This window comes from Dipteris shenzhenensis, chromosome 5 (genome assembly GCF_047967505.1).
Source record: "Dipteris shenzhenensis isolate YYH24624 ecotype China chromosome 5, Dip_SZ_1.0, whole genome shotgun sequence".
Classification (NCBI taxonomy): domain Eukaryota; kingdom Viridiplantae; phylum Streptophyta; class Polypodiopsida; order Gleicheniales; family Dipteridaceae; genus Dipteris; species Dipteris shenzhenensis.
Window position 1 is genome coordinate 58,111,572 of NC_141600.1, and position 23,077 is coordinate 58,134,648.

At 45.7% G+C, this 23,077-nt stretch overlaps 1 protein-coding gene across 1 annotated transcript in view; it reads right to left on the reverse strand.

Moving 5' to 3' along the window:
- LOC147902241 (uncharacterized) overlaps positions 1-23,077 on the reverse strand; it is a 180,072-nt gene that overhangs the window by 96,766 nt on the left and 60,229 nt on the right. Inside the window, 5 exon segments of the mRNA XM_087374462.1 lie at positions 2,897-3,252; positions 3,408-3,602; positions 3,858-4,022; positions 4,131-4,331; positions 4,481-4,852. Coding sequence (XP_087230588.1) covers positions 2,897-3,252; positions 3,408-3,602; positions 3,858-4,022; positions 4,131-4,331; positions 4,481-4,852 — 1,289 coding nt within the window.

Here is a 23,077-nt window from a genome sequence, read left to right on the forward strand (position 1 = left end):
ATCCCCAACGTCAAAGACTAGAGCATCTTCCCCTAGACCTCGAAGAGCGATCGCCTGTAGAGAAACTGCTGTCCTCAAAAAAGCTCCCATCCAAGTGGTGGAAGTAATAGGCATCTCAACTATCCAATCCACCGGGATGGCTACATTTATCTGCTGAATCCTGTGTGCTACCCCTCTGAGGTGACTCACGGATTGTAGCCTCTGATCCTCAGGTAGCCTGATAAGCCTTCCAAGTGCCTACTGTGTAGGCAGGGCCTCTCTCCCATCCAGACCATTGCATATGATGGGAAGTGCCCAAAGGTCTGCCATGCTCATCAAGTATACTATCGTTCCAAATGATCGGCTGCCTATCAATTTCTTCAAGGGTAGAGGGCAGAAACCTTCGAAGAGTGTTCCTGAAGCTCCCCCAAGCTTTGAGGATGGCAGTCATGAGAGGAGAGGGAGGATACCTGAGAGAGGCGGAAGTAAAAATCCAGCGAGGGCTGTCCACCAAATCATCTCTTAAGGTAGGTGTGCAAGCCTGAATGCGTCCAAAAAAGAAATCCTTCCAAGGTTCTTGCCGAGGCATGAGTCCCCTCACCACCACCTTACAAAGCAATGCCCTGCACTGCAAGTCTGGGTCAATGATATTAAGGCCCCCTTCCCAAGTAGGGAGAATAATGGTCTCCCAGACCACCCTCGCTGCAACATCTGCCATGCCATCAAGTCCACCCTCGTTAGCAAGGTTTTTTTTTTTTGCAAAAAAGAGACTTCTATTAAGTATTAAAGAAAAACCATTAGAGCAAGCTCCATACGGGATACATCATGCAATGCACGAAAAGCTCAAGAGCCAAAAAGAAAGGATTGAGGCTAATAGTGCCATCTCAATCCGGTAGAAACCTCTGAGAAAAAGGGAGAACCCCTCCAAGCTCGAGCCAAAAAGAAAGGATTGAGGCTGATAGTGCCATCTCAATCTGGTAGAAACCTTTGAGAAAAAGAGAGAACCCCTCCAAGCTCGAAGAAATATAGTCCTTCTAGAAGAGGCTGCCCGTGAAGAGCCCTGCATGCGAGCCCATATGGCTATCAAAGTGTGAACCGTGTCAGCCCAAATACCCATGAACACCTGTGATGGGTGTATCTCGGTGCCATCCAAGGCCTCAGTACATCTGGCTCTCCAAATGTGCCAAGAGGAAATGCTAGCCAAAATCTCCCAAGAGGTGTCCACTGAAACATGAGAAGCTCTGAAGGGAGTAAGTGGTACATCCTGTAGAGAGCAAGGCTCTATCACCTGCCGGCGGACCAAGAGTGCCCAAGAAGAAGGCTCACCCTCATAAAACACCTAGGGTAACCATGCGACCGATCCCCAGGTGATGAAGAAAGGGGAAGTGTGAAAGATGCTGAGTATCCGAGCAACCCCTTTCCAAACAGTCCTCGCTTGACTGCAGTCCCAAAGGCAATGTCGCACTGACTCCTCTGCAAAATGACAACGAGGATAAGTGGGATCAGCCCCAAAAATAGAAAGCCAAAAGAAAAGAGTGATCTTTCTATTTCTGAGGGATTTCCAGAGCCTCCTTGAGAAATTTCTACGCAAATCCGCGGTGATGAAGAAGCTTTCCCAATGGGGGCTTCTAGAGGGAATCCAACCCCTACTGTTCAGCTGAAATCTCCTGGCATTACCAACCGTGAAACGAAAGAAGGGAATCCCCCTCTCTCGGTGCCCATGATCTATCCACTCCCACTCTCCTGGGTCCCATTGCAAGCACCTGATAGGTGCACCTCCATATAACCACAACCTCTAGGATCCCAAGGCCAAGAGCAGAGGGTCGGGGTCTAAGTACCACTGCAAGCCCGCTCCATGGTCCACAAAACCAGCAATCCTAACAGGCTGAAAGGCAACCTCATAAAGAATGCCATCCTTGGATGTAGAAAGTAAACCTCCATCCTCAACATCAAAGACCAGTGCGTCTTCCCCGAGACCTTGGAGAGCGATCACCTGTAAAGGAACTGATGTCCTCGAAAAAGCCCCCATCCAAGTGGTGGAAGTAATAGGCAACTCAACTGTCCATTCCACCGGGATGGCTGCATCTATCTGATGAATCCTGCGTGCTACCCCTCGGAGGTGATCCACGGACTGCAGTCTCTGATCCTCAGGTAGCCTGATAAAAGATTTCCAAGTTCCTATTGTGTAGGCGGGGCCTCTCTCCCATTTAGACCACTGCATGTAATGGGAAGTGCCCAGTCGTTAGCAAGTATTTCATCGTGGCATATCTGGAAATCTGGATGCTCATAGGCTCTTGATTTCTCTCAAGTCCACACTTCTCACACATTGGAGGTTCATGCACTACACAAAATTTGATGGCCATTTGGAGGTTCATGCAGCAATCTTTCTGGGCGGCCTCTATGAGGACTGTTTTTTGCAGGGAGTGTAGTGGCTCCTCTTTTTCTGGGAGTCTACCACAGGTTTGAGGTGGCATTTTCAGCATCAAACTTGGTGCTTTACTAGCTCTCTTTGATAAGCAGGTTGTTTTCCCTCTTTGGGTATTTTGTTTCTCATGCTCCACATGATGTAGTTCTGCCATCACCATTGCTCTTGGGGTTTTTTTTCATTTACTTGATATGCTTATACCATATCCTCTATGATCTGATCAGCCTATTTAATTTGATCATCACTCTAGGAATGACCCAATCTCTTAGAAATACCCCTCCAAAAGTAACTATTTATTTCAATCACTAACTAAACATGCTGGTAACCCATACAACCTATGAATATGCTCCACAAATAGTCTAGCTTTCACTTTTGGTTTCGTTATAATAAAGTGACTCATTGTGCACGATGGATCCACAATTATTGACACAAAGTCATTCCCATCTATGTCCTAGGTGGTAAAGTTTACCCATTCTTAAGATAAAATATTACCCAATCATAGCATAATTTGGAACCATCATTGCAACAGGCCTGAAAAGTGCCTTTAAGTTATCAGGAAGCTCAGATCTCCCTGCATATCCTGGGTTCATGGTAATGAAGACAGAACACGTAGGTACAATCCGCATCTCTGTTCCTTCAAATAAAAAAGTCTTCACTCCTGTCACGATGGCCCTTTGGATTGTCAATATCTGTTGTGCAATCACTGAAAGAACCTCCAGATCTATGCGATTAAATTCATCAAAGCAAGCCCAAGCTCCTGAGCTTGCTAAGCCTTTGAAGAATTTTCCCATTGCAAGGTAGTCCAAACCATCTGAACAATTGAACACGACACATTGCATGGCAATAGCCTGCACAATAGTTTAAAAACCAAGATCAGATGGCATACTTTTGAGAGTTTATAGACATACTCAAACTGTCAATATAATGTTCCTCTCATATCTGTAAAATGTTTGAGGCTTCCAATCAATACCAAGTAGGGGGCAAGAAATGAGATTAAGGGAACCTTTGCAAGGTCTTTAGTTGTCTCCGTCTTTCCTGTTCCAGCTGGTCCTTCAGGAGCCCCCCCAAGGTTCAGATGCAGGGCTCCCATCAGTGTTCGGTAGCAACGATCAGTCAACGGGGTTATTACCAATCTACTACTATTACCCAAGTATTCATAGCCATACTTACGAGCTGCATTCACCATTCGGGCGATGACCTGATCATTTCATATTTTCATCATGGGTGAGCTTCAGGAGGATATAAATATTCCTTTGCATTGATAAATCTTTAGCAGTTTTCAAAGTTATGTTACTTAAATCAAGATGCTGAATTAGAAGACATAGAGAAGTGTGCTTGATTCACCTCATTCACATTAATGAAAAGGTAACTGCGACCAATCAAATTAAGATTAGTGGGCTAGCTTGGGTTGATAATGGGTGATTCATAACCTTCATTCAAATTAACATTTCACCTCTTCATTTTCCAAATAATATCGAAGCTGACACAGCCATTCAAAATCAGACTCGTCTGATATTCCTTGATCTTTCAACAAAGTTACAACATCCCTTGCATGTACATCAATCACCACTAGTGCTCCAATTGTCAACCGCTCCATGTTAGTGAGATTACTTCGAACCTGAGAAACAAATTCTTTGTTATGCTTCATTTCAACTGCCCTCCATCCATTGTTAATTTTACGTGTGCTTTATCATTTTTATGAGGGATTCAGTTGGCCGAGCTTTACAAGTTTCACAAGAGCTTGAAGCTGATCTGTACACTTGTCTTCATATCTTCTTAGAGATAATCCTCCGCTACTTATGGCATCTGCAACTTCTTTTGTCCAGTGTATTTGTGAACCACACAGTACTACCATCCCAGGCCATCTCAAGATCCATTTCTCACGTGGTACTGTTGCATAATTTGCAGATGCTCTTTGAACTAGAGCCTATGAAAAGTGTATAATACTTTATTTCACGTGGCCACAATAAGTTTTAGACACATTCAGGAGCAAATATGTACAGAAAAAAACTTTGAGATTATACTATGTCCCTATAGTAAGCCGGTCCAGCCCTTTTCTGTGCCAACGAAACATACCTTGAGGCTGTCCTTCATAACCTGCTCGATCTCAATCAGCCATTTCTCCACATTTCCAGATGCACCCTTTGGATTCACTTTCTGTACAAACTCCACTCTCTCTTTCTCTACACTTAGCATGGCAGTAATATCAAGGTTCTCCTGGAACTCCAGAGAGTTGATCCCCTCAAAGCACTTTTTAAGAAAGGGTTGAACCTTCAAAGGATCTTTTGTTTCTGATAGGATTTCAAGAAGTTCATCGTTTGACAAAAAGAAAAAGCGGGGGAAAGACAGACGCTTCGTTTCTAAATAATGATTTAATCCCTTTTGCACAACATCCAGTGACTCATTACTGGCTTGCAAATCTTCTAGGAGTTCCATAATGTCTGCGGCCTGAGAAATGCAATAAATCACAATACTTTTTAGTCGTAAGGTAAAAGAACAGGTATTTGTAGTTCAAAATGGTAGTAAGGAGGTAAAACATACTGGTTATTCAAGCCTATACTATTTTTTCATAGTAACAACTTTGATGGATGCTTTTTCAATAGTGCATGAAATTCATGAATATCGCCCCTTTGGGGGGAGGGCAAAGCGAACTTCTATTAGTATGTCCAAAATACAAAGCACCCAGGATAAACTCCTATGACAATCTCATGCAGGATTTTGTTTACTTTTCAAGAAAAAAAAGCTTCTATTAAGCACGAGAGACACTCCCTGAGGAAACTCAGAGGAGCAAAAAATCATGCCGTACATGAAACACACCCTAAAAGGGTCAATAATAAACTCCTAATTGGAGCAATGAAACAACCATGGTTAAAGATGGGAATGCCATGTCAACCCAATAGGTGACTCTAAGAAGTAAGGGGAGCCACTCCATTCCCTAAGAAATACCGTCCTCCTGGACAAGGCTGCTCACAAAGATCCGTACATCCTCACCCATATGGCCATCAAAGAGAGGTGAGCGGGATGAACCTGGGAGCTGTCCAAGGTCTCTATACATCTAGACCTCCAAATATGCCAAGCTGTTATGCTCGCCAGAATCTCCCCAAACATATCGATTGATGCATGTGTAGGCATGTGTGGAAGTATCGAGACAATGTCCAAGGAACATGACTCAACTATATGTCGTCAAATCTTTAGAGACCAAGGGAGGTCATGTCTCTCGTATAGTGTCTGAGGGGGGAGGTCCTACCACTTCCGGAAATATTATCGGAGGCCTAGGTCCACTGGTGCGAGCAGGACATGCCATGGGTGTTACGGGTGGTGCGCTAGCAAATACGGCTTGGGAGCTCATTATCGTCCTTCATGGCATAGGATTTCAGCAATGCTTCAACCGTACTTGCCGGTACCTCGTTTGGAACTTCAGAATCGGCTTGAGGATTGGATTTTACGCTCTTCTTCCTCATACGCCCGTCCTTTGAAGCTCTCACATATCACAGTGTCATCTCTATATAAAGTGTTATTACCTCCGCCTTGGATTTCTCACAGAGCAAATATTGTTTGGCATATGGATCGCCCAATGAAGTGGTGGAGAAAAAGACTGTCTCCTTTGGCATTACAAAGTCCCTCTTCGGCAACAGCTTTTCCTATGGCGAGTTCTCCTTGGCATTTTTCCATCCGGCCAGTTACTTGCACACAGACATATTGCTCTAGCTGTTTGTCATAGATGCCAGCACTCTATTGAATCTGTGCTTCACATTTTTTGGTTCTGTCCACATACTTGTGATCTCATCGCTCTCATCCGACATAGGATTCGAGCGAGATTTCCTACTGTTACTTTTGGCAGATTTTTCTGGTTGTTTGGTTTTCATCCACGGAGATAGGGTTTTGATTTATTTTTTGTATGGGTGCGCTACTGGACCCTATGGACTTTATGGATGGACATAAATCATAGAGTCTTTGGTGATCCACTATTTTCATCCTTTCTTTTTTTCAAACGATCTCTGCAACAATCATTCTACAATTGTGTTCAGACTCGTTTGATTGATCAGGATGTGTATACAGCTTATATTGAGATCTTTAGTCTAGTAGTACGAAGTAACTATGAATGTAATTATCTTACAGCAATAAAAGATTTCTTCCCACAAAAAACGAAGTAACTATGAATGTAATTATCTTACAGCAATAAAAGATTTCTTCCCACAAAAAAAAAAAAAAGAGTGGTACAAGTGCAGGAGTGGTGTGAGCAAGAGGAATACTAAGCAGAGCGAAATCACAAGAGCCAACCTTTGACATGATGGAGTAGGGCGGCCAAGGGCTGCCAAAAATAACTAGGCGGCAGGATGCACAAGGTGATGGATTTTCTCGCTAGGTTCAAATATTTGAATGTACATGGCTAGAGAGGTGGCCACTCCAAAAGTGAGAGAGAAAATGGAAGGGTGGTGCGGGGTGAGAAGTGGTGACAGGGTGAACAAGGGGTAAGCATGGGGTGACATGGGTGTGAAAATGGGGTGAACAAGGGGTGATTTTGATAGAACATACAATGGTATGGTATTATAGGCTAGACTTGGTCTAAGTTATTCTAGTCTAGGGTTTTCACTTTATACTTGGGTTTCATATATATCCCAAGTCTTGTACTTCTATTATTGAACTATTCAGTGGAGCTTTGTGTGTGGACTACACTCTCGTGTTCTTTATCCACTTCGTGTCTCCCTACAGTTCCAACAATTGGTATCAGAGCATGGCTCCCGCATTGCTTCCCGTGCTTCTACCACTCCCGGGTTTCAGTTCTCTCGCGAAGAGTCACTTCTGTTGCAAAGAAATCAGTCCAGCCAGCTCGTTTTTGCCTGTAGCAGCTTTCTGGAGGTCTCCTGTAGCTGGGCGCCTTCACCAGGGTCACTACTGGACCTAGGTGACTACAGACTTGCTGTTTTTGGGATCTTTTGCAGCCAGAAATCAGCTCCATTTGCTGATTTACAGCACTTTTTTCCAGTCGCCTATCTTCAGGAGCTCCATCTGGGCTGGGCGACCTCATTCTGGGCACTTTTGCTGCTGATTTTGTCAGTTTCCAGCCCCTACATCAGCTCGAACTGCTTCTTGGAGCATCCTGTGCCTGGACAACTTCAGATCTAGCATTTCCTTGCTGTTTTTCATCAGTTTCCAGCCTATTTTCAGTTCGCATTTCTCCAGGAGGACCATCTGGGCTGGGCGACCTCATTCCTGGTAGTTTTGTTGCTGATTTTGGACTGTTTTAGCTCCCAAAATCTGGTCGACTTCTTTCTGGAGTCATCTTGAAGCTATTTTGGACTGGGAGATCACTTTTCTTGTGATATTTTATACGCAGCAGACAAAAATCAGAATTGGGGGCAAGTTATTGGATGCATATTGAGCCAAAGGTTGGCTAACAGTGAATGCTATCATTGGATGCCTTTTAAGCAAACATTTGCTTCAGATTTTATACCTTTGGTTGATGCTTATTGAGCCTTTGTTGGGCTGAAAGTTGAGAATACTTACAAAGCAAATACTATTGCCCATTTTGCCTTGTGATTCCGGAAGGGAATTGTGCTTTGTGACAATACCTTTGGGGCAGATTTGCTATCTATATTTGCATTTTATTTTCAGGTTACTTGTGAAGTGCAATCATGTCTCTTTCTGAGAATTTTGGCACCCTGACTGAAGCGGATAAGTTGGATGGATCAAACTATGCCTTGTGGTCTTTTATGCTGAGGAATATTTTGGTTGGAAAAGGCCTTTGGGATATTGTTAGTGGAGATGAAATTAGGCCTGTGACTGCTACTAGTACTCCTAGCAGTCAAGGTTCTATTGCTAGCTCATCTCATCTTCTTTCTAAGAAGCAAAAGAAGTTTGACCGTCACAATGCTCAAGCACTTTCCTTGATTTCCTTGTCAGTGAAGAGGCACATCATGAAGACTATTAAGTCTTGTACTTCTTCTAAGGATGCTTGGGACAACTTGTCCCGTATGGATAATGTTAAGAATATGGCCAGGGTGATTGCACTCAACAATCAACTTAAGGATCTGAAAATTACTGATGGTCAAACCATCACAGAGCATGTAGCAAAAATTACAGATTTGCAAGATGCAGTGAGTAAGCTCTAGCCATTGGGGAGAGGCAAAATTTTCAGAAATATAAGCCTAAAAACAACCAGCCACAAGGGGCAAATAATAGTACCAATAATGCCGGATCAAGCAAAGATGCTAAGGTGAAAAAGGGCAGATGCAATTACTGCAAGAAGCCAGGCCATTACATTGTAGAATGTCAGAAACGCATTGCAAATGAGAAGAAGAGGCAAGGCAACTCAAACAGTAATTTTGTGGCTCATACTAGGAACAATGCATCTGGCTCACATGCACACTTTGCTCAGGATGATCAGGATTTTGTATTTGCAGCCACACTCTCTGAGATATCTTCTAGGGGGGATTGTGATTGTGATCATGCTATTGCTCATAGCAATAATGATGATGCCTATTCACTTAATGTGAATGAGAATTGGTATTTGGATAGCGGTGCTTCACAGCATATGACTCCTCATAAGGAGTGGTTTGAGAGCGTCAAACCTGTGTATGGGCGGCAGGTTACTTGTGCCAATGATGCTTCTCAAGGCATCACAGGAGTGGGACATATTCCCATTAAGCTTGATAATGGCAAAGTCAAGTATATTCGTGATGTTTGGTATGTTCCAGAGTTGCGGAAGAATCTTATTTCAGTTCCATCCATAGCTCATGATCAGCACATGCTTGTGGAGTTTCAGGATGATCAATGCCGAATTATAGATCCTAGAAAGGGATATGCAGTGGTTGCCATTGGCACTTATGATAAGGGTCTTTATAAGTTGGATGCTAAGCCCCATGTGCAGCATGCCTTGGCTGCGTCTAATGCATCTTCATGTGATTTATGGCATGCTAGATTTGGTCATGCACATCATAGAGCATTGGCATATTTGCAGAATAATCAAATGGTTGAAGGGATGCCAAAATTGCAGCAACCATCTAGTTCTTTTTGTGAAGGGTGTATTATGGGAAAGTTGCACCATTTGCCTTCAAAAAGGATGGATCAGTCAGAGCCGCACATATACTGCAGCTTGTGCATAGTGATGTATGTGAGGTGAATGTGCGGTCACATCGTGGTGCCAAATATTATGTGTCTTTTATTGATGATTACTCCAGATTTACATGGATCTTTCTCATGAAAGAGAAATCTGAGGTGTTTCATTGGTTTCAGGAGTTCAAAGCACTTGTTGAGAACCAGACTAATGCCAAGATCAAAACACTCAGGATAGATAGAGGAGGGGAGTACACGTCTCATGCCTATAAGAATTATCTGGCTCATCATGGGATTCATCATCAAAAGACATGCCCTTACACACCAGCTCAAAATAATGTTGTTGAAAGAAAGAATAGGACTCTCATGGAGATGACCAAATGCATGCTGAGCTACAAAAAGATGCCTAAACTATTTTGGGGTGAGGCTGTAGTTACAGCCACATACATCCAAAATAGATGTCCAACTATAGCATTGGTGAATCAGACTCCGTTTGAGGCATTCTATGGATATAAACCAAAGGTTATTAGCCACTTCAGAATTTTTGGATCAGTGGCATATGCATTAGTACCAGATCAACACATATTCAAGCTTGATGATAAGGGAATCAAATGCATATTTGTGGGTTATAGTACTGAAAGCAAGGGCTATAGGCTTTACAATCCTGAAACACGGAAAATTATCATAAGCAAAGATGTTGTTGTCAATGAAAATGATTGCTTTATGCCTAATGATTTACATATGCCCATTGAGGACATACACCTTTGGATATTGTTCATTTTGAGTCAAAAGATATGCCATCACATGTGTCTAACACACCGAGTTCTTCCTCCATTACATTTGGAGAAATTCCCCATACTGATGAAGGTAGCACTTCTGAAATTTCAGTTCAGAAATCAGTCAATAAAAATCAGCCTATTGTCTATGAAAGGAGGAGGGTAAAATTTGCAGATCAGTCTCAGCCTACTGCAGTTAGTCAGCCCCGGGCTCGGGCTACCATTTGAAATGCACAAAATCAGCCTGTGTTGGGGAGAACAAGGTCTAGTACAAGGCAAGCACAAAATCAAGTCAATTATGCCTTGATGAGCACAGTTATGGAAGCTGAAATTGAACCTCAGTGTTTTGAGGATGCTCAGGGACACCCATTATGGGAAGATGCTATGAAATCTGAAATTCAGTCCATTGAAAAGAATGCCACTTGGGAATTGGTTGATCTCCTTGTTGGGAAGAATGTAGTTGGCACCAAGTGGATTTATAAGTTGAAATATCATTCTAATGGCACAATTGAGAAACATAAAGCCCGTTTAGTTGCCAAGGGGTATAGTCAGGAGAAAGGAATTGACTATGAGGAGACTTTTGCTCTTGTAGCCAAGATGAAAACCATTTGGACTGTCATTTCTCTTGCTACAAGTTACGGTTGGCCTGTTTATCAGATGGATGTGAAGACGGCCTTCTTGAATGGAGACCTAAAGGAAGAGGTCTATGTGCAGCAGCCCCAAGGTTTTGTGGTTAAGGGACAGGAACAAAAGGTATGCGAGCTTCGCAAAGCTTTATATGGGCTGAAACAAGCACCTCGGGCTTGGTACCATAAAATCCATTTGTTCTTGTTATCACAAGGCTTTGTTAGCACTCATACTGAGCCAAATCTCTATGTCCTTCAAGAAAAATCAGAAATCATCATTCTTATTCTTTATGTGGATGATATCATGCTTACTGGTAGTGATGAGGGAAATATTGCATCAGTAAAATCAGCTTTGTCTCAGTCATTTGATATGACAGACTTGGGTTTACTGCACTATTGTTTGGGCATTGAGTTTTGGCAAACTCAAGATGGTATTTTCATGTCCCAAACTAAGTATGCCATGTGAAGATAGTGAGAGAGAGGGAAGGAGTCTCACTTGCGGCTTTCTCACATGCACAATGGGGGAATACACACAAAGGTAGAGGCTGAAAACAGTTTTCCTCTTCTTAGTTGTGAAAGCCAAAAGAACTCTAGTACAAAGAAATAGAAGAACCCTATATGTGGGTCTCAAACCAAACTCAACTAACTAAGGTGGCATACTAACTGAGCCAAAAACTAGAGTAGATAAGGATAGCTGTCATCCAGCTATTATTCGTGGGCGGTGTACCAACCGCGTCTGCAGCTAACAAGTCGGTGACATAAATGCACAACGGTCACCCTGGCATATCTCGCGAGTGGAGCTCGATATCTCAACACTCCCCCTCGAGCTCAATCCCAATTCCTGCACATCAAGCAGGTCTTTGAACTTGCGCAGCTTCTCTATGCCCAATGCTTTCGTGAATATGTCAGCTACCTGATCCTCTGTGCTGACATAAACTAGATCAATAAGACCTAGTAAAACCTTCTCCCGCACATAGTGATAATGCACCTCAATGTGCTTTGTTCTAGCATGATAGACTGGGTTATTTGCCAAGTGTATACTGCTCATGTTGTCACAATAAATGACAACTGGCCCATCTGTAGACTGATGCATATCATAGAGTAGCTTATGCAACCAAGCTACCTCGCATGCAGCCATTGCTGCACCCCTGTACGCGGCCTCTGTGCTCGACAAGGCAACTGTAGGTTGTTTCTTGCTGCTCCAAGTGACTGCAGCACTCCCAAAAGAGAACACATATCCACTGGTAGATCATCTATCAGAAATACTACCAGCCCAATCAGCATCAGTGTATCCATGCAACTGTATCTGAACCCCAGCCTCATAAAATAGTCCATACTGCAATGTGGACTTCACATACCTGAGTATGCGTCTAGCCGCATCCAAATGCGGTTTCCTTGGAGCCTGCATAAACTGACTTACCAATCCAACAGCATAGCTTAAATTTGGCCTGGTAATAGTCATATAAATCAAACTTCCTACTATGCGTCTGTACATAGTAGGGTCTTCCAAAAGCTCACCTGCATCTGTGCTCAGCTTCACATTCTGCTCCAAAGGAGCTGAAATAGGCTTACAGCCTGCCATCCCATATTTGGATAGCATGTCCAATCCATACTGATCTAATCACCTCAATACCCAAGAAATAACGCAGCTCTCCCAAATCCTTCATCTCAAACTTCTGCTTCAATAGCATTTTCACATGAAGGATATCTTCATCACTATCACCTGTGATGATCAAATCATCAACATAAATGACGAGCAGCATAATCCCTTTCTCTGTTTTTCTCACATAGAGTGAGAAATCTGCCTTGGTCTGAAAGCCAATAGTGACAAGATACTGTCCTATCTTGTCAAACCATGCTCTAGGTGCTTGCTTCAAGCCATACAAGGCTTTCTTCAACCTGCAAACAAACTCAGGGTGAATAGCATGAATACAACCTGCTGGCTGCTCCATAAAGACCTCTTCTTGCAAATCACCATGCAAGAAGGCATTCTTTACATCCATCTGGTGTAAAGACCATCCCTTTGATGCAGCCATAGCAATGACTGCTCTTACAGTTGCCATCCTTGCAACCGGACTGAATGTTTCTTCATAATCAATGCCGTATGTCTGTGCATACCCCTTGACAACTAATCTTGCCTTGTATCTGTTCACAGAACCATTTGCATTGTGCTTGATCTTATAAACCCACTTACAGCCAATTGCATTCTTGTTTTTAGGCAAAGGCACCAATTCCCATGTAGCATTGGCTTCCAAGGCATCCATTTCTTCATCCATGGCTTTCTCCCATTTTTCATTTCCCATGGCTTGCTCAAAAGAAGTGGGTTCTGGTTCCTGTATCACTTTGACCATATAGGCATAGTGAATGGCTGTAAATCCATCATATTTCAGCCTATCCACACGATACCTAGCTCTGTAAAACAGGCTCACTTCCAGGTACTCTCAAAACATCCCTGGTCTTCCTTACTCCAGGTGTAACAACAGAAGGAATACCCAACTCATCATCAATGCTCTGTTCTGAGCCACTGGATTCACCATCCACATAAGAGTGACCTGCATTCACATCAAACATGGGCTGATCTACCTTCTCTTTTCCTTTTCGTGATACCTGCGTACCACTATCTGCATTGCTTTGAGGAGATTCTCCTGATCTCAATCTGCCTGTCCATGGCGAAGTATGTGAACCACTGCTAGAGGACACTGCAGGTCCACTGATATTTTGTGACTGTTGCATTGAATTCTGTGTAGCATTACCATTTTGTGCATCTACATCAATCATCACATTTACTGGTTTATACCAGCTGCTCATCTCATCAAAAACAACATCTCTGCTCACTGTAAACTTACGAGTAGAAGGGTTATAGCATCTATACCCTTTCTGCTGCAGAGAATAACCAATAAAGACGCACTTCTCAGCTTTTGGATCCAACTTGGACCTCAACTCATCTGGCACATGAACATAGGCAATGCAACCAAAAATTTTCAAATGAGAAATGTCTGGTTTCCTACCATTATACATCTCCTCTGGCGTCATGCCATGTATTGCTGCAGTGGGAGTCCTGTTCATTATGTAAACTACTGTAGCATTTGCTTCAGCCCAATAATAATCCGGTAGATCTTTCTCATTTAGCATGGCCCTAGCTACCTCTCCAATATGCCTGTTTTTCCTTTTTGCAATTCCATTTTGCTGTGGGGTATGACTGCATGAATATTGATGCTTTATGCCATGCTCCTGCAAGAACCTTGCAAACTCATTTGAGAGGTACTCTCCCCCTCCATCTGACCTTAGGCATTTTATTTGCAGGCCTGTTTCTTTTTCAACCATAGCTTTAAAAGCTTTGAAGTGCCCAAATACTTCACTTTTCTTTTTCATAAAATACACCCAAACTTTTCTGCTGAAGTCATCAATAAAAGTGACAAAATAGTGACAGCCTCCAATAGATGCAGCTTTAGTAGTCCACACATCAGAGTGGATTAATTCCAATGGCTTTTTACTCTCTTGAACATGCCTAGGAAATGGTTTCCTTGCCTGTTTTCCAAATTGACAAGCTTCACAAACCTTATGCATTTCTGCAACCTTGAATTTAGGCATTCCTGCAACAATATTTTGGGCTTGCATTGATTTAAGTCGCTATATATTAACATGACCAATGCGTTTATGCCAGATATCACTATCTGCAACAACACCGGTCCCATGTGCAAACATTGCTGCACTCAATTCAGGCATGTCCGCATCCAACGTAAACATCCTGCCCTTCTTCTTTCCTTTTGCTATCAAGTGACCGTTATTTTTCATATCCTCAACAAAGCATCCATGTGGATTAAATCTGACCTGCAAGCCCTGCTCAACCATTTGACCAACAGAAACCAAGTTCTTGGTGATGTTCGGGACATGAAATACATCAGACACGTATTTCTTTTTCCCATCTTGCATAGACAAAGGAATTTTACCAATTTGCACAATAGGATGTGCAGTATCATCACCAGTCTCCACAAATCCTGGTTTTTCCATTTTCCTTGCATCCTGCATCCACTCTGCATGACCTGTCATGTGGTTTGACGCACCTGAGTCAACATACCACCATCATTTCGTTCTTCTGCACTTGTCACAGAATTGGTCATGTGCTGCACCATAAATAGATGCTCATTTCTGTCATTGCCCTGTCTACTGGAAGATGCATAATTGCCTTGTTGCAATTTTCCATTCATAATGTCATTCTGCTTTTTGTAGCAGTCCTTAGCCATATGACCCATTTTACCACAGTAGTAGCATTCAACATTGCTGTTTGCATTTTGGCCTCTCTGCCATCCACCACGGCCTCTTTGGCTCCCCCTGCCTCTAGAGTTACCACGTCCTCCTCCATAGGACTGGTTTTCTTGAGTTTGCTGCATATTCTGATTTCTACCACGGCCTGCAGATCGGCCTCCTCTACCTCTGCCTCTACCTCTTCCAGCATTTGAGTAGAAGACAGTTTCTTTTGAAGTTCCTCCTGAAGAAGATGCACCCCCATTTCTCTGCTCTTCAAAAATTAGAAGAGCAAACAACTCTTCAAAATTAGGAAATTTTTCACGGACGGCAATGGATGTCCAGAATTGTGCATAATCCTTTCCTAGACCATTGAAGGTCACAGAAACTAGATCATCATCTTCCACTGGCGACCCAATGGAAGCAAGTGCATCTCCAATTTTCTTCACCTTCATGTGGTAGTCATTGATGCTCAAATTTTCTCTCTGCACATTGTGCAACTCCTGTTTGAGCTGCATTTTCCTGGCTTGCGTATTTGTGTTGTACATTTTTTCCAAAGTATCCCATGCCTCCTTTGGCGTACTTGCATCCTGAATATGCACAATCATAGAATCAGAAATACTGATAGACAGCCAGTACATAACTTTTCTGGCTCTCTCATGCCATCCTTTAAATGCCTGCATTTCCTGTTGATTGGGAACATTAGAAAGAACTGGTTCTTCTTCATTTCCTGTAATGAACTCCCAATAGCCTTTTCCCATAAGGAAATTCGTCATTCTAAACTTCCATGCCTGGAAGTTGTTCTTGTCAAGCTTTTCTATGACAATCTGTGAAAGAGAATCAAACGCCATCACAAAAGACTACAAAATATTATGTCACTGCAAAAAGACAGTTTTTGCCTCACACGGGCAGATCTGCAAAACTGACGAAACTGGTATTTGACCACACAGTCACTTTCCTAGTGACGATTTTGTATCAACAGGAAACAAGCATGATTCTGCAACTCCCAATATCTCTGCACATAGGCATACGATGCAATTTCTGCGGCAACTTTTCACCGACCAGCAGAGCAGTGGTTGCACAGCAAAAACAGGGCCTTTTCCTGAGTGCCTGCGAAGAACTTCCGCCTTGTAAACGGGCCCCGAAATGGCCTCGAATCAGAAAAATAAAGTCACTAAGGGCTTCGCCCTAGCCCACAGCATATACTGCACTCTCAGTACTGGTTGGTGATGAGGTCTCTGATGTTGGTGTTGAGTCATCCTTACTATTGTCACCTTCTGTTTGTGACCTTGTCACAGCTCTCAACATTGCACCAATCAAATGGGCTTTGTCACCCTCCTTGCCACTACTAAGTCAACCATGTTGACTTGAGATGTTGATTCCCCTCTACCATTGGGACAATCTCTAGTGTAGTGGTTGTTTGTGTTTCACTGTGTACTGTGTATAAGTAGGGTCCCCCAAATGGTTGTGTATAGTCATGTTGGTAGTGGTCGTAATTGCCACATCTGTAGCACATGATGGGTCTTCGAAAGTTGGTACCTCTGCCTGCACCTCCACGTCTGCCTCGGAAACCATTCGGTCGACCGCGTTGATATGGAAATCCATATCCACCTCTTGGCATAGGTGGTTGATACTGTGCATAAAAGGGCAGAGGATAGAATTATGGAGCCCCAATCTGATTGGGAGCAGGAGCTTGGAGCAAAGGAGGATTAGGAAGTAATGGAGGCGGACTGGTAGGAGGAGTAGGTGGTTCAGATGCCTTCACAACAAACATGGAGAAGAAGATGTCTAGACCTTGCTCTACTCGACTTGTACCTGTCGAGAAGATGTCCAGACCTTGCCCTGCTCGACCTGTACCTGTCTGAGGCTCACCTTCCACTAACACAAGAGCATTTGTGATTACCTGAAATGGATCATCCCAAGAGGTGATCTTCATAACTCTTGTTGTCGTGGCCAATCGTTGCAAGATCTCCCCCCCCTTCTGTGTGTGTGTGTCTCCCTCTCCAGCTATATCCTCTCCCTCTCCCTCCCTCTCACCCGCCCCCCCTCACCCGCTCAGCCCCGCCGCTCAGCCCCCCGCTCAGCCCCTCCCTCACCCGCTCAGCCCCCCCGCTCAGCCCCTCCCTCACCCGCTCAGCCCCCCCGCTCACCCCTCGCTCAGCCTCCCTCACCCGCTCAGCCTCTCCCGCTCACCCCTCGCTCAGCCCCCCGCTGCCTAGCCCTTTATGTCAGGGAGGCCACTATGCTTCGGCGAGACTACCTCAGAGAGCACAGACCGGAGCGTGATAGAGCCCAGCCTCATAGAGCTCAGGCACACGCCATACCAGAGGACAGAGACCAGGAGGAGCACGAGGACGGCAGAGCCCACACAGGACACATGCCTCCACCATGTGGATGTACATATGAGATGGTTTGTAGACGCCGCAGGATCTTGTTACATAGAGGACGTACTCGCCGCTTCACGATCCAGGATGATGGCAGCATTTCGGAGGAGACTTACTCATGGAGATCTCGCCCCACCAGCCGCTCACCTCACCTTTGCCCAGATTTGTACTCTCATAGCAGGAGTCTCATAGCAGGAGGCAGAGTCGATGGACAAGATTTCCAGTATTATTTTGGTTCTCAGACTCCGTGACACCTGGACTTGTATCTTTGCATTGGCATATTGTGCTCATCCCCCCATTTTGCACCCGGGGGCGGTTTCCTTGCATCTAGTTTACTCTGTATTTAGGCTCAGATTTGACATTATGTACTTTCACTTGCATTATATTGTGTAGCACTTAGATGATATTCGACAATGCCTCTTCTTTGGGGCACGTTGATTTTGTGCTATCTTGTATGCAGAGTTCTTGATGTCCCATGGGCCCATTTTGGCCTCTAGTGGACAATAATACACTTTCTTTCTTTCTTTCTTTCTCTCCGTCCCTCCCCCGCTCAGCCCCCCGCTCAGCCCCTCCCTCACCCGCTCAGCCCCCCCGCTCACCCCTCGCTCAGCCTCCCTCACCCGCTCAGCCTCTCCCTCACCCGCTCAGCCCCTCCTCTCACCCCTTGCACCCCTCCCCTCACCCCTCCGCTGCCCCCCCGCTCACCCCTTGGAACCCCCCCCCTTCACCCCTCCGCTCAGCCCCCGCTCACCCCCCTCCCTCAACCCTCCCGCTCACCCCCTCGGTCAACCCCCCCCCCCCGCCCACCCCCCCGCGCCCCTCCTCTCACCCCCCCGCCCCCCCTCGCACTTGCAGCCCCGACCCCCCCCGGCCCCCCCCCCTTTTTTTTTTTAAAATAATAATAAATAAAAATAAAAACTTTTCTTTTTTAATTTTAAATCTCTCTTCTCTTTGTCTCTCTCTCTCTCTCTCTCTCTCTCTCTCTCTCTCCATGGAGATTGCTCCATGGAGACTTGGCACCGCCAGCAGCCCATTTGACACTTGCCCAGATCTTCACACTTATGGCAGGAGGCATGGTCGATGGCCATGACTTCCATCATTTCTTTGGATGACAGACCCCTTAGGGAAGACGATGTTCCTCATATTTCATATTTTACATTTTGTATCTAGGCAATTTTGGTACTCTATTTCATTTCATTTTGTATCTAGGATTTTTGTACCCATTTTTGGCATCTTAGCGGTATTACGATGAGGCCACCTAGTTGGCGCATCGTTGATGATGTATTTTCCTTTCGGATGATTTTGTGTCCCATAGGCCATGTATGGCCTTCCGTGGACCTTTAATAAAATTTCTTTCTTTCTTTCTTTCTTTCTCTCTCTCTCTCTCTCTCTCTCTCTCTCTCTCTCTCTCTCTCTCTCTCTCTCTCTCTCTCTCTCTCTCTCTCTCTCTCTCATCGCACATTGGCAGCGCTCGCCATCTCCCGCTTTTCAATGTTGCCAGTTTCCCGTAATTAAACATGGCCGACACCGTCGAGCATGTTACAGAAGCAGCAACAGCAGCAACATCAATGGCCGCCACGACCGATTTGCTGCACTATAGTAGAAGAGGACTTGCATCTTCTTCAAAGGACAGCGCAGTGCCTGCACTTGCCGCACTCCCAGTCGCAGGTACACCGGTTTCAGCTTCACTATCTCATCTTCCGCCCAGCGCAGTGCCCGCACTTGCCGCACTCCCAGTCGAAGGTACACCAGTTTCAGCTCCATTATCTCATCTTCCGCCCATAGCTACTTTGTACCCGTAGTTTTTTTCACCCCACCCCTCTCAGGTTCCTTCTTCTCCTACCCTTTCTCCACCCTTTTTGCTCCCCCTCTCACAGCCCTCTGTCACCTCTTCCCCCCCTTTGTTGCCTATTTTACCTACTTCGCCAGAGGCTCCCTCCTCCTCATCCTCTCTACAGACTTTACCCATCCCCTCCTCTCCATCCCCGGTACCCGCTTTCTCTCCCCCTTTCCAGCCTTCTCCTTCATCCCCGCTACCCACCTTACCGGTTTCCCCCCTTTCTCCCTTTCTTTCTCCTTCCATGCCTTGTGCTGTTTGTCCTTACCGCCACATCCTACCAGAGCTTCAGCACTTTGAGACCCACCTCCGAGCTGCCCTTCAGATGCTTCACAGGAAGGACGAGACCATTTCTCTACTTACAGCTCAGGTTGCATCTCTTGCTGATCGAGTGACACAGCAGGATCGGGAGATCTTGTCTATTAGGACAGATCTTCAGGTCTTACAGGCGACTCATAGGACTCTTGCTGGAGAGATTCATGGACACACAGAGCGAGTGCAGCAGATCGAGACTCGCGTTCAGCACATAGACACATCTCCCACTACAGCAGTAGCAGCGGTTGAGGAGCGTTTGACCTCCCTTCAGACTGAGGTCCAGAGAGCCACAGAGTGGGTGGATGTCGTCCGCCGTCAGCCATCACAGCCTCAGAGATCGACTGTATCAGCTACATTGGCCGAGTCACAGCAGAGGGCCACAAAGGCCCTCAACATTCGCATTCGTGGTATCTTGCCCTCGGCGACAGAGTCCACGATGACACAAGCTGTGACCTTTGTCTCTCAGACACTGGGAGAACAGGATCATGGCATAGTAGGATCATATAGAGTCGGGAGGGATCGAACTAGAGAGCAGCCCCTCATTATCAGATTCAGAGATGCCCAGGCACGTCTAGCTGCCCTCAGGAGGAGAGGGACACTCAGAGACCACCCACAGATTTCCATGGACGAGGATCTGACTCAGATACAGGTTGAGGAGCGCAAGGCGCTCATGCCTCAGAGAGATGCATCCCGCGAGCTCAGGGCAAGTGGGCAGTGATCAGGGATGGCAGACTCATCACAGGTACTTTGAGGCGTGCTCCCACAGTGCTTAGAGATGACAGACCAGCAGATATAGCCCCACCTCCACCTCCTGCTACGACCGCTTGATGGGACAGGGCCCATGGGACACACCACCCGTCAGATAGTCTACGCATCGCTGTATGGAACTGCAATGGTTCTTTTACAGCACAGCCAGGCAATCTACGGGGGGCATTCTTTGGGAGAGATATCATCTTTTTCACAGAGACACACGAGAGTCCAGAGAGACCTTTGCCACGAGTGACAGGGTATACATGGAGATCTGCCTTCAGGCAGCACACCCGAACATTTGGAGTGAGAGGATCTGGAGGAGTGGCCATTTTGTACAGAGAGCATCTCGATCGGATCATCACAGTGGAGAGAGCGGATTCACATGCCCGATTCTTGTGGGTACGCATCTGCGGCAGAGCCCCTCAGCGAGATCTTTTTATTGCAGTTTGCTACAACCCCTGGCGTAGTCGATCTATTCTTCCACTAAACCAGGCCAGTCCATATTTGAGGATCTCTCAGCGGACATTGCAGATTTTTCACATCGCGGAGAAGTCATCATTTTAGGAGACTTCAACGCGAGGACCTCAGACAGACAGGCCCTCACTTATGACTTCATGGAGGATCCGGTCATACTCCCAGCATTTCACGATGATAGCCTCTGTCGGACTTCATCAGACTGCACAGTACAGCCCACAGATCAGGGACGTCAATTACTGGAGCTCCTCACCTCGCACAGTATGGTCATTTATAACGGCTTGTCCAGGTGGCCACAGTCTTCCATGCCTACATTCTCTTCTGCTTCTGGGCGTGGTACTAGCGTGATCGACTACATCATAGGTCCCCCGACTCTAGTCTCTTCCATCCATAGCCTTACTGTTAGCCCCTTCATGCCCTCTGCCGACCATGCACTCATCCACTTTACTTTGACTAATGTCTCCCATGACCCGCCCCCCCCTCGTTATCATGACCGCCAACCCTATTACGAGGTTCATTTCGACCACCAGTTCGATGATGTATATAGCCAGAACCTCAGCCGCCTACTCCATCCTCATCTATTAGATGCTCTACCATCCACGCAGGACCGGTGGGAACTTGTACATACTTCACTCGTTTCTGCCGCTCACATGTCGTTCCCTGCCACATGTCATTCGTCTAGTCCCCCACCGGTTGGTCTTGTTCCTTGCAACGGTTGGTATGACGAGGAGTGTAAGGAACTCCGCAGGAAACTTCACCTTGAGACCAAGGAGAAGTCTCCCCTCCTTGCCGAAACCAAGAGAGACTACAAGTGGTTGGTTAGGCGCAAGAAACGCCAATTTCTAGCTCGGAATGAGCAGGAGCTGAGAAGCTTGCTTTTCAGCTATGACTCCAAGGAATTCTGGAGAAAATTCCTCCGCTCGAAGTCTCAGAGCCCCCTCATAGATCCACGTGTCTGGTCTGCATACACTTCAGCTCTATACGATGTTCCAGATCAGCCAGCCATCGATTTATCCCATTCCCCTAGGCCAGCTTCATCTAGTCTCTTCACACCAGAGAGTGTCCGTGCAGCAGTCCACCGATTGAAGAACGGGAGAGCTAAGGATCATGATGGATTGCAAGCGGAGTATGTAATCCATGGGATTGATGCCTTAGATTTTGTTCTTTCCCGTCTCTTCAATGAGTCTGTTTGTATAGGCCTACCACAGTCTTGGTTAGGCAATACCATAGTACCTATCCACAAGTCGGGGGACCCTATGGAGCCATCGAATCACAGGACCAACTCAGAGCCAGAGGGCAGGCTGGATTTCGCAGGGATCATTCGACACTTGACCACATCCTCACACTCAGGGCACTGGTAGAGGAGGCGAAGTCACGAAGGCAACGGCTTTATTGTTGCTTCGTGGACTTCAGGAAGGCATTTGACACAGTTCCGCGATTCAGATTGTTTCAGAGGATTCGCCAGATGGGCTTCAGTGGGGAGAGATACAGTGGGCTATCATGGCTTTGTATGAGAGGGTCACTGGTCGGGTTCGGACACGGGTTCGGACACGTGAGGGGCTCTCAGAGGAGGTATGCAGCACGATTGGGGTGAAGCAGGGTTGCCCGCTCTCTCCTACTCTCTTTGGATTATATATTGATGAGCTAGAGATGTTTATACAGATGTCAGGAGGCGGTGTGGGCTCTACTCTCTCAGGATCCTCCATTCCTATCCTCCTGTATGCGGACGATGTGGTTCTCATTTCCTCTACTGCTCAGGGCCTCCAGGCACATATTGAGGCACTCCACAGGTTTTGCCAGGACAGGGGGTTGACCGTAAACCTTGGCAAGACCAAAGTTATGGTTTTCAACACCTCTGATCGTATTTATAGCACGGATGAGTTTTGCTTCACATATGACGGACAGCCCATTGAGCTTGTTAGAGAGTACACTTATTTGGGGGCAGTTTTCAGGGGACCGGTTTTCACCATGACATATGCAGCACGAGATAGGATTAGTAAAGGGTATGCTTCGTTGGCTCATCTTGAGCGTCAGTGTTTTCAGTCCCACTTTCAGCATCGCGATACGAAATCCTTGCTTTTTGATACATTGGTGAGACCAGCTGCGATGTATGCAGCTCCTTTCTGGGCACGAGACCTCGGTGCTGCAGATTGGAGACGAGTAGAGAGGTTACAGATCATCATGTTCTCTCGGCTCATTAGGGCCAAGGC